The sequence below is a fragment of the Nipponia nippon genome, unplaced genomic scaffold, assembly GCF_047370975.1.
Source record: "Nipponia nippon isolate SJK-2023a ecotype South Korea unplaced genomic scaffold, ASM4737097v1 scaffold_3, whole genome shotgun sequence".
In the NCBI taxonomy this organism is placed as follows: Eukaryota; Metazoa; Chordata; class Aves; order Pelecaniformes; family Threskiornithidae; genus Nipponia; species Nipponia nippon.
Window position 1 is genome coordinate 86,279,465 of NW_028262347.1, and position 16,061 is coordinate 86,295,525.

General features: G+C 45.6%; 1 protein-coding gene across 2 annotated transcripts in view; it reads right to left on the minus strand.

The window, feature by feature from the left end:
* Nucleotides 1-9,677, minus strand: part of A1CF (APOBEC1 complementation factor) — a 29,141-nt gene extending 19,464 nt beyond the window's left edge. For both annotated transcript variants that reach the window (XM_009466040.2, XM_009466039.2), the window contains exons 1-2: nt 9,586-9,677; nt 3,019-3,162 (exon numbers count right to left, since the gene is read on the minus strand). In XM_009466040.2, the coding sequence (XP_009464315.1) occupies nt 3,019-3,117 (99 nt within the window). In that variant the 5' untranslated portion in view covers nt 3,118-3,162; nt 9,586-9,677. The remainder of the gene's footprint in view (nt 1-3,018; nt 3,163-9,585) is intronic.
* Between the last annotated feature and the right edge of the window lie 6,384 nt (nt 9,678-16,061).

A 16,061-nucleotide genomic window follows, 5' to 3' on the forward strand; every position in this document is an offset into this window, starting at 1 on the left:
GTGGACTGTGTGTTAGCTGTGGACTGTATAATATAACACATGCAAAATTTACAACTTGTCATGATTCTTCATCCAATCATAAACATTTATTAGCAATAATATTGCCTGTTATTTTAGTAATTGATGGAGAGCTTCCTGCTCTACAGACCAAAGAAAAGATACTGGAAGGGTCATGTTTGAAAGCAGAAGGACTTTCCAAAAGCAGAAGGACTTTCCAAAAGCAGAAGGCATCTGGACCTCAGAAAGTGCTAACATAGGGGGAAAACTGTGGATGAAGGGAGAAATTTGGAGAGAGATGTGGACAGAGTGACAGGGGCCAGCCAGGGAGCCTGAGGCATCATTGGCAGTAGGTGATGTTGGAGCTGCTCAATGCCCTTGAAAAAAGATGTTTGGGCCAGCAGTTGGGCTTAGCGAAGCGGTAGCAATGTTTGGCATAAGGTGTGATGAGGACCCGTGCCTGGAGATGGGCATGGAGAAATGGTGCACCCCAATGCCCACCCCTTCCTGCATCCAGGAGCGGTAAAGCCCTTTTTCTAACTATGTCGGGCATTTCAGAGTGACCCCAGCAGGGGAGGAGATCTGGGCAGAGGAGATGACAGAAGCAGCTCCACAGGGGGGACAGAGGAGGGCCATGGATGGTGGGAGGCCATGCAAGGGGCAAAAGATGACAGCTGCCTACCCAGGAGTTTCTTCAGGCAGGGAGCAAGTCTTAGCCCTGAATAATATTCGAAGATGTGAAGACCAGCCAATATTTCTTCTTTTTGCTATGTTTTTGCTAGCTGAGTGTTCTCTTCTATTTTTAATCATCTTTCCTCTATTTCTTGCTTTCCTTCTTTGCTTCGTTCTCATGCTTTCTTTCTGTCTTTCTTTTCTTTGTTTGTTTGTTTCTTTCTTTCTTTTTCTTTCTTCCTTTCTTTCTTTCTTTCTTTCTTTCTTTCTTTCTTTCTTTCTTTCTTTCTTTCTTTCTTTCTTTCTTTCTTTCTTTCTTTCTTTCTTTCTTTCTTTCTTTCTTTCTTTCTCTTTCTCTCTCTCTTTCTTCCTTCCTTCCTTCCGCCTCCTTCCTTTCTCACCTTCCCTCTCCCTCTCCTGTCCTGCAGCAATGCCCTGTTCCCAGAGGAGCTGGGACTCTTGTCATCTTTCTATTTTTGGCTCCTTGATAATTTCTGTAGTCATTTCCCACTCAGGGATTATTCCAGGCAAGTGAATGTCTGTACGGCTGACTTAAGAGGAAGGCCTAAAGCACATATACAAACAGGGATCATTGCAGGAAAATAAGAATATACCATGAGCTCTTTCAGTTTTCCTATAACAGGCCCTGAATTATCTATGTTCATTCCTGTTTTACAAGTGTTTTCAGCATAGTGATGGAGTCACAGGGACATTTGAATTTATGAATTAATTCTTATAGCAAACGTAACAGGAAGACCACAATATTACAGGCTATTTTTCTGCCCCCAGTTTGGCTGAACTGAGCACGTTTCTGGCATGGGATTTTTCTGTCTCTCAAGCCGTTTGTTAGGTGAAGACAAAAAGTGATGGTTGTGTTTTGTGTTGTTGCGGTCATCTGCTATCTTCACTGGCGTGTCAGCTGGAGGAATGCTGTGCTCATCAATAACGGACTGAAAACAGTCACAGGAGTCTTACTGTCCCACTTTAAGCCAAGTGAGAGACAATCAAACAGGGTTTTTTTTTCATTTTGTCAATGTCTGTGGGAGCTCGTGTGCGAGGAGGCACAGCAAGAGATAAAGTCTTCCCTCGATCTGCAGTGGCTTTGTTTGTGGCTTGAAGGCAATATCTCAACAAACTCATCTTGACAAGGTGTCTGGAGGGAAGGAGGGCTTCATCATCCACTTCACAAAAATGAGTGACCCTGGCATGCATTGAGGAAGGAGGTGTTTGCACCAACAGATAGGTTGGAAGAGAAGCCCAGAGAGACGTGGAAAAGGAAATTGGGAGGGAAAAAAAAATATAAAATAGTAAGCTTGGAATGGAAAGGATAGAGAGAAAGAAGATGTTGGGGGGGGTGGGACTGGGGGTTGAAATCTGTGGTTTAAGAATGAGCTATAGTCAGATGTGACAGTATGAAAAACTGAAGACCAGGATAAAGAAAGCCACAGTAAATATGAGACATAGAGAAGTTATTTATCTTCTGGGTCAGGTACAGCAGAAAGCTTCCTCAGGGGCAACAAACCTAGCTGCTGGCCTGGTCCTGGGGCGCACACAGGGCTATAGGAAAATGTTTTTTCCCAGGAGTCTCCGTTTTTGTTTTGGGCTGTTGTGCCCTCTAGTACTATGCAAAGCAAGGCAAAGTTCAAGGCAGCCACCTGCCTAAAATTCAGTGTTTTCGGTGACTTCTTCCAGCATGCAAGGTCAGTTATATTAGTGCCCAATGCTTTCAAAAAATTAGCTTGTTTTGGTCATGCTAACTGAGAAAGACTTCTTCAGATGGCTTTTGAAGGAAATGCCCAGTCTCCACCTGCCCTAACCAGAGTAGGCTTTGCAGTTGGAGATCTTGAAGACTAAACTGGGAACAAGCCTTTGGTGTTTGGGCAGGTGAGGCACCTGCCTCACATGCACTTGTACGTATGCAAGGATCTGTACAAAAGGCAGATCTGGTGGTGAGTTGTTGGACTTCCTATGGCCAACTCTGGACCTACACTCTTCCGGAACTTTGTTTAGTGGGTTTTCTTTGCTACACTACCACTGTAGCCATGGCTTTGAGACAGCAATCGTAACCTTTCCCAACATTCAGCAGTGCTCAGGTTTTCTTTTCCACCTTTATCATAATTTGGCATCGGGCAAAGAATTCCTGGAGGAATAAAATCCTGCTTCATAAAAGACAGCATCTATTACATGTACTTATGTGCAGCATATATGTTAGAGAAAAACAGAGAGAATAAGAATGAGCAAGGAGCTCTTCATGCGTACAGATTTGCTGCTCAAGCCCCCAATGCAATGCGTCGCTTCAAGGATGAAGCCAGACACTGTGCACAAAAGAATGTGACCGTGAGTTCCTACCTGGATCAAATTATATCCTGTTCGCTGAATTAACGCACGGAGGGCGGCTTCTTTCTGTGTGCCGGTCAATCCATCCCCGGATTTGTGATTTGATTCCATTGTGAGTGATTATCAGCAAAAAATCAGGTTAATTAGGGGTGCTCACTGCAATCAAATTTAAGATAAATTAAATAAATCAATATGGCTAGGAGGAGAAAGTCCACCCTCCTGAGAAAGTTAACAGGATCATTCTTCCTAAATCAGTTATTTTGAGATAAAAACAAAACAAAACAAAACACCACAGACTGTGGAAAAAGCAAAAATACCTGCCTCATGTTGCATGAAAATAAATAGCATTTAAAACCACAATCAGATTTTGGATAGCACTCCAGTGAGACGCAGAGGGATAGTGTAATATATCGGTGCACGTGCCTTAGGAGGGAAACACATGTAAGATGCTTAATCCTGCGCTGAGTACATGACGATGAGTCCTTCATGTCATTGCATCCCGTTGATGCTTGTACAAGCACTTTATGAGAAACAAGATATAGGTCCAGATTTGTCCTGTTTTTAAAAATCAAGAGCATGGGAGAACTTCAGATCCATACCTAGGTTCAGATGTTTTGATTCATAGCTGTAGTTTTAGGTCATATATAATTAAAGATTTTTTTTCAGTTTTGTTTTTGTGTTGAAAACACCATAAAGCTGAAATCTGAATCTGAATTGGGTTACACACTGGCCAAGAGGCATTTATAAGATGGACTTGCTACCTATTATGCCTATAGAAACAGGCTCTGCAGTTGCAACGTTGACCTTGAGGACTCATGATGATGGACTGATGCTGAACACCAGCAGGAGCAAAACTAGTTGCCTCCTTGGGTCCTTGTAGCCAGAGCATGTGCTGTGGGCTGCTAGGACCAAGAACTTCATAGTAGGAAATCGCTAAATCATGTCATCCAAATTGATTGCTATTGCCTTAAATTGCTTTCAATTGTACAAAGGTGGAGGCAAGGAAAGGCAATGGTAATTCCCAGGCTTGACTGGAGAGCAAACAGGGCCAAAAGGGGCCAGGGTGGGTGTACCGGGGATGAGGGGGTCGGGGCACCCCGGGACCCGCCATGGCACAGGGACGGAAAAGGGTATGGGATGGTTGTAGGAATGCTAGGTGGGGGAGAAGGGATATCCTGAAGAGCAAAGGGAGGAGATGGAAAGGTGGAAGGAGGATGGATTGCTGTGGCTGTGCCCTGAGCTAATCCCAAATTTTGGGGAGAGGACCCTAAACAATCCCCCTGTACAGCAAGTCTCTCAGTACACGTAATGTGAGCGTTGCACGTAAAGAAATGCAGGTAAAGAATTGCAACATATCTGGCTATGGCAGATTTTCTGAGTGTGCCACGATGCTATGGAAATAACAGAAAAAGCCTTTTCCAATAACCGGCTATTTAACACCAAAATCTTTTATTAGCACATGCCACTTTTGGGGCTCATTGAGGGAAGACATAAGGTTTGAGGCTGGCCACTTCACCTTCAGACATTGCTTGCTCTGTGCTCCTGTATCTTTGTATCCTGGAAGACTTAAACAGGTGATTTAAATGTAAATAGATGGATTATTCTCAGTGCCAAAAATGAGGCATGAGCCCAGGTGTTTGGAGAATCTCAGCCTTGTGTCACTTGGGCTCTGCCACACAGCTCCAGAGACCACAACTTAAATACTTGGAAATAGACACATCTCTGTAATGCCAGGTTTTGGAGCTATTTATTGCTGAGATTTGTGAGACTCTTCTGATTTTTTTTTCCATTCTCGCAGATTCTTCAGTGTTTTAATTACTACCAACGTGCAGGGGCAGGGAGATGGACTGTCCACTGCAATAGCCCTCTCCTGTCTCTAATTCCAAAATGAATGTTTTCTGCAGCAACTGGAGCTTGATTATTGCTTTGTTTTGCCCTTGCTGAGGGTGGCAGCAAAACCCCATTGATGCTTGTGGTTTCTGTGCCTGTCAACTCCTCTGGAGCTGGGGTTCAGCATGGCACAGGTCAGGATTAGCACACTGCTGTGCAAAAACAAGTCAGACTTTTTCCCAGGCTGCTTAAGAAGGAAAAAGTGGTTGCTCAGAAAAACCCAATTAAAATCCAAATTGGTTTTGCATCCTCCTCTGCCTGGGCAGAGACACCCTATATGCACCCTATAGAGGAAAGCTCTGGCATACTGCAAATTTGGCCCCTTATGTTTTGCTTTTGCCGCATCCTGGTTTCATCAGGTGTTTGAGCAATCAAATTGCAGCACTTGGTGCAAATTTGCACAGTGCTCCACAAGTCTCTGTCAGCCCTTATATCTGGACTTGAGCCCATCCTCACGTACCCGAAGGCCAGGCCTGAGTTGGGGATGAAAAGGGACAGCTGCGCTATGCAGATATCTCTAATATTCACTGCCTCAGATTTCATAATTTTTTTCTTTGCCGTCAGATATATCAGTGCTGCAGTGACCCGCTTCCCAACAGGGAGGCTGCCCTGGGTGTTGGAGTGCAGAGGCAGGCAGCGGGCTGCCTGCAGCCAGCAGGCACGTTGCCCTGAACCAGCAGCGTCTCCTCTCCATGCTGGGAAAGCGGCTGGACTGCAGCCAGGCAAACCTTGGCGGCTTTCAATAGTGGCTGAGGTTTCCAGTCTGTCCCCAGCGCGACCTAGATAGACAGATGAGTAGTGTAAGTGCCTTTTTTTTCTCCCCCCCCCCCCCCCCCCCCCCCCAATTGCACTATTTCATCCTGCACTTCCCTACGGGCTGGGTGTCTCAGCAGCTGCAACTTTGAATGCATTTGCATGCAGAGCTTAAATGCCATACATTTCTGTACCTCTCCTCTGGGGAGGAGTAATTTCCAATACCATCTTACTCCAGGTGAAGGTTTCACACTGAGCAGCAAGCACAAGCTGCAGGGCTGGGGGATGGATGGGAATAGAGCATCTCCCCAGCTGATGCATTTACAGCAGGAGCAATATCCCTCTTCGGCTTCCGCCTTATTAGATAAGACCAGGCGAGCTCTTCTGGGCTCTTCTCGTAAGGCATCCTGCAAATTCTTCAGGCTCTAGACCAGCACGTCTAGACATTGGTGTGCTCCAGGATATGCTCAAGCAATCTGCTAGGAATAAGGGAGCAAGAGCATTCAAGGTTGCACAACGTATTAATCACAGCCACTGCGAAATCCAGTGTTGGACTCTTCCATGCATTTTTTGAAAGTGCCAGGAAAATCAGTTGCCGTGCTCTCAGGGGATGTGTTAATGATGATCTGGCCTTAATCTGTGCTTAGTGCTTCCACATGCTGCCACCTTCGAAGAAAGCCTGGCCAGCCCCAAGGAAACAGCCCAGGCTCTGCATCCCTGGGGATGCCCCGACTTGCCTGGACCACAGCCCTCAGCAGCCTGCTGCAGCTGCAGCATTGGTCCTGCTAGAAGTGAGGTCTGGCTGGAGACCCCCCTCCCAGGGTACCTCCAGCCTGAGTTACTTTGCAAGTTTCCACTCCTGATTCAGGAGGAGCATTGGAGGCCAGGGCTGGACATCGCTGCACACTCAAGGCTTGAATACGCATGTGGATGACCCAATGCACCACGCAGACCTGGTTTTGTAGCACCACTCCTAGAAATTAGGTCCCTCCTACTAATTACCAGCCCAAAGTCATTCACAGCTAATTTATAAGCCTTCTTGCTGGAGAGCTTTCCTCCATCAGTTAAGTTTCCCTGGGATGGAAACAGAAACCATACCTCTCTTTTTTAAGATGCATAAATCCCAACACAACAAATCCCAAGCACAGTAAAACAGGCTTTCCAGCCCCCAATTTTCCAAACACCTCTTCTCTCTCCCCTTCTCTCCTACCTCCTTTGGCCTGAGGACATCTAAACACCTGTTTGGACAGGGCACTTTCCCACCTCCACCACCCAAGGATCCATATCCATCAGTACATCCAGACTATTTCCAGGAAACAAGTCACGGTGGGATGTTTTATTTCTGAAACTGGTGGGGTTTCAGCATTTTCTCCTTATTCCAGGCATCAGCCTCAGTCCTTGCAGTGGTGCTGGTGTGCTGGGCTATTTTTTTTTTAACATTAAGGATAAGGGAGGAGAGCTGCTGTCACAGGACCTGGGGAAACATGATTACTTTCTCTCCTTCTTTGTTCCCTGGGCCATTAATTAATTAACAAATCCACCCTCACAGGGGGAAAACTCCCCTTCCACGGCTGCTGTTGGAAAGTGTGAATAACTGCAAATTAAAGCAGTATTTTTAGCACTATTTAAAAAAAAAAAACAACCAACCACACTTAATAGAAATAATTGTTCTGGTATTCAACTATTTTCAGGGGTCTGACCCTTAGATGGCTTGCTGTTAATAATGACCATTATGCTAAAAAGAAAAGAGAAAAAAAAGGGGCAGAGGTTGCATTTTATTCGTGTGTTTATATTGAAATTAGGACCTTCAGAGGTGCAAACTGTCCGGGTGCATTTCCTACTTCATCCTCATTTTTGACCAAATTTTTAACAATACTACCAAGTTATCATGGTCACAGAATCAAGAATCCTGTGCCATTGGAAAAGGAAGGTACTGCTTTTATCTTAAATCAGAGGATCACTTCATTTGATTTTCCTCTCTCCATTGAATGCTCTCATTTATTTTAGGTTTCCGTTAAAGCTCTAAAACACCAAGGCAAGAAAAGGTACTTTTATGCCTAGCAAACCCCATATCGACAAGAAACAAACTTCTTATAGTAACTGCTTCACCTCTCCATGACTACTTCTACACATGGTTTCCTTGCCAGCTACTGTAGGCAGATCCTATGGCTTTGCTCCAGCCAGCCAGGAGCAAGATGAAACCAGAAGCTTTTACCCCCAAACCCATGGATTTTGCTTTGCTTTTGGGTTATTTGCTTGGAAAAGGGGTAATCAGTTTCCCCATTCAAGGGATGTCTCCTGTGCCAGGATTTTTGTTGAGAGGAGGAAAGGTGGTATTTGTGGCCAGACCCTGCTCTCTTCCCCCACCGCTTTTGCACCCTGAGCCTGCCCCTTTGCAGCCCTTTCGGGGAAACCTGGTTACTGTTTCCATGAATGAGATAACAAAACTGTTTATCCTGTGTGGATCAATACACCTTCATGTTTGAATGTGTTGAGCCACTTGGACACATTTAATGAAGGCTGTTTTGCACTGGTACCTCCCCCCCCCCCCCCCGGTGCAACTGCTCCTCATGAAGAATAACAGCCTTTGAAAAGACTAGATGAGTATATTCACACTTAACCCTCTTAATAACCCAAATAAGTAGTTACTAGAGAAACTATTTTCCTTTAGGTTATCAGCTTGCTTTTCAAGGTTTTTGGGGGTTTTTTCCTCCCTCCAGGCTCCAAGCAATATATATTCATATATATATATATCTATATAATGAAGCAATCTTCATATTCTTCCTAAAAACAGATGCTTGAATCTTCACAAGTTGCCACCAGCTCTTTGTTGGGGTGAGACATGCTGTGGGATGGAGTCTGATTAAGATTTAGTCCCTTTGCTTTCCAGGGTGTAGAGCTTTTTTCCAGCTCAGGTGGTCCCATGGAAAGTGAGAACTCATAGGTATTTGCAGGAAAGCAGGATAAATCTGAAGTAATGTAAAAGTGCTGCATGCTTTGCAAAACATGAGCCTTGAGAAAATATTTCATGTATAAAACAGCAAATTTTTTTCTCAGCCTCTTTTGCTTGGGAAGCGGCTTCTCTCTTTGAAACACCTTTCCTCTCACACATGGATTTTGCAGCTGTGTTATCAAATGCACACAACATGCCCCAAAAGGCCCTTTCTGAGGATGAAGGGTGTCTGATGCTGAGCCCAGTCTCCTTTCTCCCCCATTTCATTTGCAGGATCACATGCCGGATGCTTTGCAGCCAACCTCCCTCCCATGCCTGCTCCCACCCGACCCTCCTATTTCTCCAAGGCAAAGTAGCTTAAGAGAAACATTATGTATTGGGCAGAAAGCCTGCTAGTTTGAAGAGACTGGGGAAAAATTGAGATTTTTTAGGAGCAGCAGTTGCCTTTGATATGGAGACCGACCCTTTGCTAAGAGAAGGAGGAATAAGAAGTTGGGTGGAAAGATCTCTAATGATTAGCCCTAGAAAGTTGCGCTTTAACAAATTGAGACTGAATTATCGCAGGGAAAATCCCTCCTCCCCCCTCCACCTTGTCTGGCTTTGCTTTTCTGGCAACCACTGGTGATCGACAGGGGGAAAGCGATAAAAAAAAGCTCCTTGCTGCCGCCACCGGGCAGAAATTACACCGCGGCCCCTGAGGAGCCCTTCTCTCCCCACCTTGGTCATCAAAAAATCAAGGTGAACCGTGTGGGGCTGTGCCGGTGCATGGGTCCAGACGTGTGGTGCAGGGGGGTCCCAGCCCCCCCAGTCCGGCCCACCAGTGTCGGGCAGCACCCGAGGTGTGAATTTGATGGTGGGGTACCATCGGGGGTGGGAAGGCGCGCGATGGAGCTGCTTCTTTCAGATCCCGGCTAAAAGCCCCATTTTGCGGGGGACCTGGTCCCCACACCCCAAACCTCGGGTTAGGATGAACAGTCGCGTACCTGAGCAATTTTGGAGATCACCGCCCGGGAAAAAGGTCTCCTTGATTATGGAGAGTTTGCGACGTGTCACTCCGGTTATTCCCTAATCATCATATCAAACTCCAAAGGTTCAGCAGCCCCGGGGCTGGTTTACAGTCCCCGTGGGTTAAACGTTAACCCGCTCTATCTCCCGGCTCCCTGCAGGCCTTTGACCAGATAGCTGGGTCACCACCACTCTGACGGCACCTACCCAGGCCCATTTTTTTGTAAATAAATACAAAAGACTGAAGTCAGATCACGGCTTAAGGGCTGGCCCCTCTCTACCATTTTGATGCTGGTTCATTTGCTCCACGCCGAAGGTTTTCCCAGCTGATCTGTCCCTGTTGCCGCTGCTGCCCCCAGCAGAGATGCTGGGAGAAGGAACACAGCCTTGCGCCAATACTGGCTTCAACAGGAGGTTTGGGCTTGCTGGAGGAAGATGGCAGGAGTGATGAATCCCTCTTGCTGGTGGCCTAAGTGCACATAGCCTGCAAACTGCGGGTTTGCAGGAATCGCTACGAAAACATGGTCCGAGCAAAGACTAAATATACTTGCAGCAAGGAAAGCCAATGCAGGTTTTAGGGAGGGTTTTTTGCATGTAGAAAATGCTGCATATAAATTCAGCAGCCATGAATTTCTGCAATGGGTGGCTTCCAGGTGTAGCAACCTCTGAGCATCCAGATATTGTGGTCCTCAGGGTATTGTGCTGCATCTATTGATGCAACAGCCAAACCGAATGTTTGCCTCTGCTAAAATCCTTCTGGACCCTAACAGTAACGAAATGGGTACTGCGGTGGTTTGGCAGAGTAATTTCTCATATAACGTGTAAGTTTAGTATCCCAGCATAAGGCTCCGTCCCTGCAATTGCATCCTGCTGTGGCTATCTCTCACCTCAGTGCTGGACCATGACCACACTACAGCCTGTAGGTTTGCCAGTCCTAAAGCTGGCCCCCACTAGCAGCCTTTGCCTACGCTGATGCTGAACTACATTTACGGCAGTCCTGGACATAATTTCAAAGCAAGTTAAATGAAGCATTTACGATTAGGTATTGCTGACGCTTCAGGTTTGGAAAAGTGCCATACAGGTGTTTGCTCAGCTTTAAAAGCACTAGGTATTCCTATGCAGTGGGTAGATAACGGGGGCCTTGCTCCCTCAATGTGAGCAGCATCTCACTCCTTGCTCAGCACAACCACTGTCTCACCGAGGCACTGCTGTGTTCACCCATTTCTTGGCCCAAAAATGTGATTGCTCCCAAGGAAATGTCTGCCCTCTGGTAACCACCTTTCTGCTGATTCAGGGGTTCAAATGCAGATTTTTAGAGCCTATTTAAAAAAACAAAAAAAACCCAAAAAACCTCCAGTTATGACTGCCTACCACTGAGCACAGTACCTAGAGAGGTTTTGGGGCCTGCTGCTTCTCCTGACCACCTGGGGCAGAGCTTGGGAGTGACAGGCAGATATAACATTGGATTTTTTCCCTATATCAAAGGGATTTTTCTGTCTTTAGTGTGCCATCCTCTCTCATCTGTCATAAGGAATTGGTAAGACTTGATCATCTTTGACAGATTTCAGACTCAATGCCAGCATGCCACTGAGCACCTCAGACTCCACAGGGAAATGATTAGAAATAATTCAGCAATCAAATAAATGCAGCTTCCCTGAAATTGTGTCAGTGGGAGGAGCAAATCAGCTCCAAAAATTGAAGTGTCATGCATCTTCATGTGACCATCACTAAAAAGGAGTCATGAAAAAGTATCTGTGGGGGAAAGAGGGCAATGTGAGATGTTACCTGAGCACAGGTACAAGAGGAGTCTGATGATACGTGAGCAAGGCTGGAAAATCTTGCTGGGGAGGAAAAGCCATCTGTTTGTTAGATGAAATGCAGGTGGCCAGTGTGGTTAGATGTGTAAATGGAAGAGTTTGGGATGGAAAGCCAGTCACTAAGCCCCATTTTGGGGTAGAAACTAGCTGTGCTTCCACTGGATTGACCCACAGGCATGGGGGAAGCATGACAACACATGGAGGCATGGGGAATCCATGAAAAGCCATTCAGATGCCAAAGGAGTTGGAATTTAGTGTAATTTTTGAAGGCCCTCGAGTTGTGCAGGAACAGCAGCTGTAATGCTTTTCTTCTCTGTCTTCCTCTCTCTGGGGCAGATTTTGCTCAAAAGAGGAAAAGTGATCAAAAGAGGAGATGTGATCTGTGTTTATGTTTCCTTGAAAGCCTCTCAAGAGGCATAGTCACAAAGCCCCAAGAGCAGTAAGACATAATTGTTTCCTTTTCCATAATCACACCAGCAGTGGGTTGCCTGTTCAAGGGTTTCCCTCAGCTTGCCAGGTGGGATTCGGTAAAAGCACTTCCAGCTCAAGAAAAATGATACTTGAGCAGACATTGCCCATTTGTTAATTACTTACTGCCACAAAAACCTCGAGGTGGGCCCGATCCTCCAGCTTCCCCTGGGAAGTGCTGCAAGAAATTTCCCGGGATGCCCAGTGAGGGGTTAATGGCAAATCTCCATCTCAGCTGTGACAAGTCCTGCTGGCTGTGGCTGGGGATCAGTAGCTGTCCATTAGCATAGTAATGAAGCTATTAAAAACATCTTTGATTTTGGGAGGAGGAGGGTGCCCTGCCCAGGACCTCTTGGGGGGGGTCACTTCTTGGTCTCTGCTTGCTCAGGTTTTGAACTAAGGAAGATTTTAATTTAGCATTGGGCTTTCCTTGAGCATTGCTGGGGAGGCTCAGGGGAGAAGGGGGTGGGAACTCAGGAGGACATGGTTTTGGAAACCACCAATGCTAGGTACATTGTCCACATCCATTAGAAACGGCTTGACATGCCACTGTGGGCAGATGTTCCTAGGCTCCATGTTGCCCCAAAGTCACATGAGTTTCAGTGGGTGGCTTGGCTTGGGCAGCTTATATAGTGCACAAAGAAACTTTGCAAGAAGGATAGAGACAGCTTAAAAAGTATAAAGCAGGTATTTACTGGTTAATACATGTGCTGATTATCTGAGACATGGGAGCTTCTAGGCCAGACAGTAAGGTGTTCACCACCCTTAGCTGGACACCTGAGGAGAGTTTGCTGGCTGGTCATCAGCCAGGTGGGGAAGGTTCACCTCCATCATGCCTGGGAAGGGGACTTGTGCTGGTTTTGGCTGGGATAGAGTTGATTTTCTTCATAGTAGCTAGTATGGTGCTGTGTTGGATTTGTGCTGAAAACAGTGTTGATAACACAGGGATGTTTTCATTACTGCTGAGCAGTGCTTACACAGAGCCAAGGCCTTTTCTGCTTCTCACCCCACCCCACCAGCGAGGAGGCTGGGGGTGCACAAGAAGCTGGGAGTGAGCACAGCCAGGACAGCTGACCTCAACTGACCAAAGGGCTATTCCACACCATTTGACCTCATGCTCAGCACATAAAGCTGGGGGAAGAAGAAGAGAGGGGACGCACACACACACATTCAGGGTTACGGCATTTTATCTTCCCGAGTAACTGTTACGCGTGATGGAGCCCTGCTTTCCTGGAGATGGCTGAACACCTGCCTGCCGATGGGAAGTAGGGAATGAATTCCTTGTTTTGCTTTGCTTGCGTGCACAGCTTTTGCTTTGCCTACTAAACTGTCTTTATCTCAACCCACGAGTTTTCTCACTTTTACTCCTCCAGTTCTCTCCCCCATCCCATCAGGGGGAGTGAGTGAGTGGCTGTGTGGTGCTTAGTTGCCGGCTGGGGTTAAACCACAACAGGACCTCAGTGATGTTTCCAGCACCCTGATTGTCCCCTTAGCTTTCTGTATCGGAGCTTTTTCCTCCAAAGCCTTGAGCTGGGAGCAGGTCCATCTCAACTACATTTTTTTTACATCTTTTACCTCTTAGCTCACGTGACTCTCCCTGACAGTTTTCTCAGGTGTTTTAACCAAGGCTGTGCAGCTGGGCTGGATCTGCAAGAGGCTCTGGAGCCCATGGAGCCAGGCCCATACAAGCTGAGCTACAGGTGAGACCAAACAAGTCCTCACTGGAAAGCCAGCTGCAGCAGATTTGGGAGAACTGGTTACCAAGTGGTGAGAAGATAAAGGGCTAGACCCAGCTCAAGGACACACCTACTTTAATGGGGAAGAAGGCACTTGTATGCGCGTGGCTGCCATGTAGTGGGAAGAAAAGCAGAGGCTCTTCTAAGGTGAGAGGTGATGGGGAGGTTTTTTTGGGTGGTGGAAGGGTGGAGAGCTATGGATAAAGATGTGCTTTCCAAAAGACCGATCTGGCTTTGAGTGCCAGGGTGGTAAAGGAGCCTGGGGCAGGAGCCTCTGTGTATCCCTATGTCTGGAGATGTGGGATGGTGCTGGAGGCTGCTCCGTTAAGTCCTTGTTCCCAGAGGCTGTGTGTGTTTTTCACATAACCCAGTAAGTCATATGAAGGCTCTTGCTGGGGGGCAGGTTTTAAGCAACACAAGACCTCATCCTAGCTCTTGTTGTGTGGAGCTGTGATCTATGATTTAAGAAGATCTGCTTTCTCAAGCCTTGAAAAGCTGTAAAAAAAGTGATGAGGTTGAGTCTTAATAGCTCAACTGCAACATAGACATGTTTGTGATGCCAACGCCCCTCCCTTGTTCAGTAGTGTTGAAAGCATCTCCCGAGTCCTCTGCTTGATCCTTTTGGTGGGGACATGCTGGTTAGGCTGTCCATGCTGTGCCCTAGGTGTGGGGACACCTGCATGCAGTGGCTGTGTGTGCTGTGTCAGTGGCATGCTCTCTGCAGGGAGATGGTCTGCTGGAAATGGAAGAAGAAATGGGCTATTGCTAAAAGGATTTTGAATTTTCCCAAGTGGGCTATAGATTCAGTAGGTCACATACATGTTATTAGAGAAGATTACATGTGTCTGTGTGTGGTACGAGCCATGAGTTACAGATAGCGTTAAACACCATTACAACTCATTATAGCTATATAAACATTGTTATGCTCCCTTTCCCCAGAATAAATCTGCATAGCATAATGCTACTGTTGGTCTATAATTATAAACAATTCAATTTCAGTCTTAATGGTTTCAAAAAGCAATCTTATGTTTCAGCATACCCTGTTAGAGAATTGCTTCTGGGCTGCAAAGGAATTTATAACAGAGCAAATAGCTTGTGTATGTATGTATATTTATACACACACACATATATATGTATGTAAACCACTTGGTCCCAATTCCAAAACTGACATCAGATGAGAAACAAACTCTGTTTAAAAATTGGCATGAATGGGGTTTCCGCATTCCCATCCCTCAGGCTGGGGAATCTCTGTCCTCTTGCATTGTTGTTTTTCCTTTGTTGCGGCTGAGATGTTTTGGTTTTGATCATGCCACAGAGAAGCGGCAGCAATTTGCCACCAGCACACCTTGTGCCCAGAGGGCACTGGATTGCACTGCTGCCAAAGAAAATAGAATAAATTACAAAAGTTTTGTGTGTCTGTGGCTTCAAAATAAATTTGTGGTCATAAGTACTCCTTTGATTTATGATATTTTGATATGAGCTGTGTTTGTGTAAGCCTAGTGTTTGGATGTTGATCAAATATTGACACTACGCTGGTCCATAAATGTTCTCTTGTTCCTCTGCTTGTGAGTCCAGTATCTTGCAACACAGTGCATGAGCCTGCTGTGATTATGATTTCTGCAGTCTTGTTGGTTTTCTGCAAGTGCTACTGGTGGGGATCACAAGGAGAAAGTATCCATAATATTTTTTGTAATTCCATCCTTGCTCCCTGGTGTAATGCCAGACCGAATAATCATAATGCAGAAGCTGAGTCTTGTACGTGACTGCAACTGTGTACTGTCAAGCAGATGAAGTGTGCTCGTTCCTAATTTGTCTGCTCAATATTGGTTTCTAAAATCCATGTCAAAAAGTAATTGCAAAAAAGTGATTTAAAACAGGAGCTGGTGGCAACACCAGTTATGGAAATGTTTTTGTCTCCTTGTTATTAGAAGTGTGTTTTAATTCTGTACCTGCTGGTGTGTCTTTCCCTTTGGCAAATAATCTTTCAAAAGGTGTCACTAAACCCAAATGCTTGGGAAGTTAATTGAAAGTTACGTTTTGCTATTTTTAGTTATACTGAAAATTTCCCAACCTGCTTCCTGACTTTCGCCCTCCCCATTCTGTTCATACAGTTTCTTGATACTGATAGTGTGACCTCTACTTGGTCTTGGAAAAAGACAGGTTTGTCATGAACCTACTAATACCATGTACTTTAGAAGCAAGTAACAAAAAAAATAATGGTTTTTTTTTTTTTATAAAACTAACTCCTACTTAAGCAGGAGGATATGAAGGTAAACGTTGAAGTCAAAGGTTTTAAGATTTATGTAATGTAGGCTAAAAAAATTAATTCCTTTCTGCAAAATGTTATGGGTAAGTTGCCCTTCATACAAAAATAAAGAAGGTGGCTAGTTTGTTGTTCTCAATGGTCATGGTTCTCATGAAATGGGAGGAAAT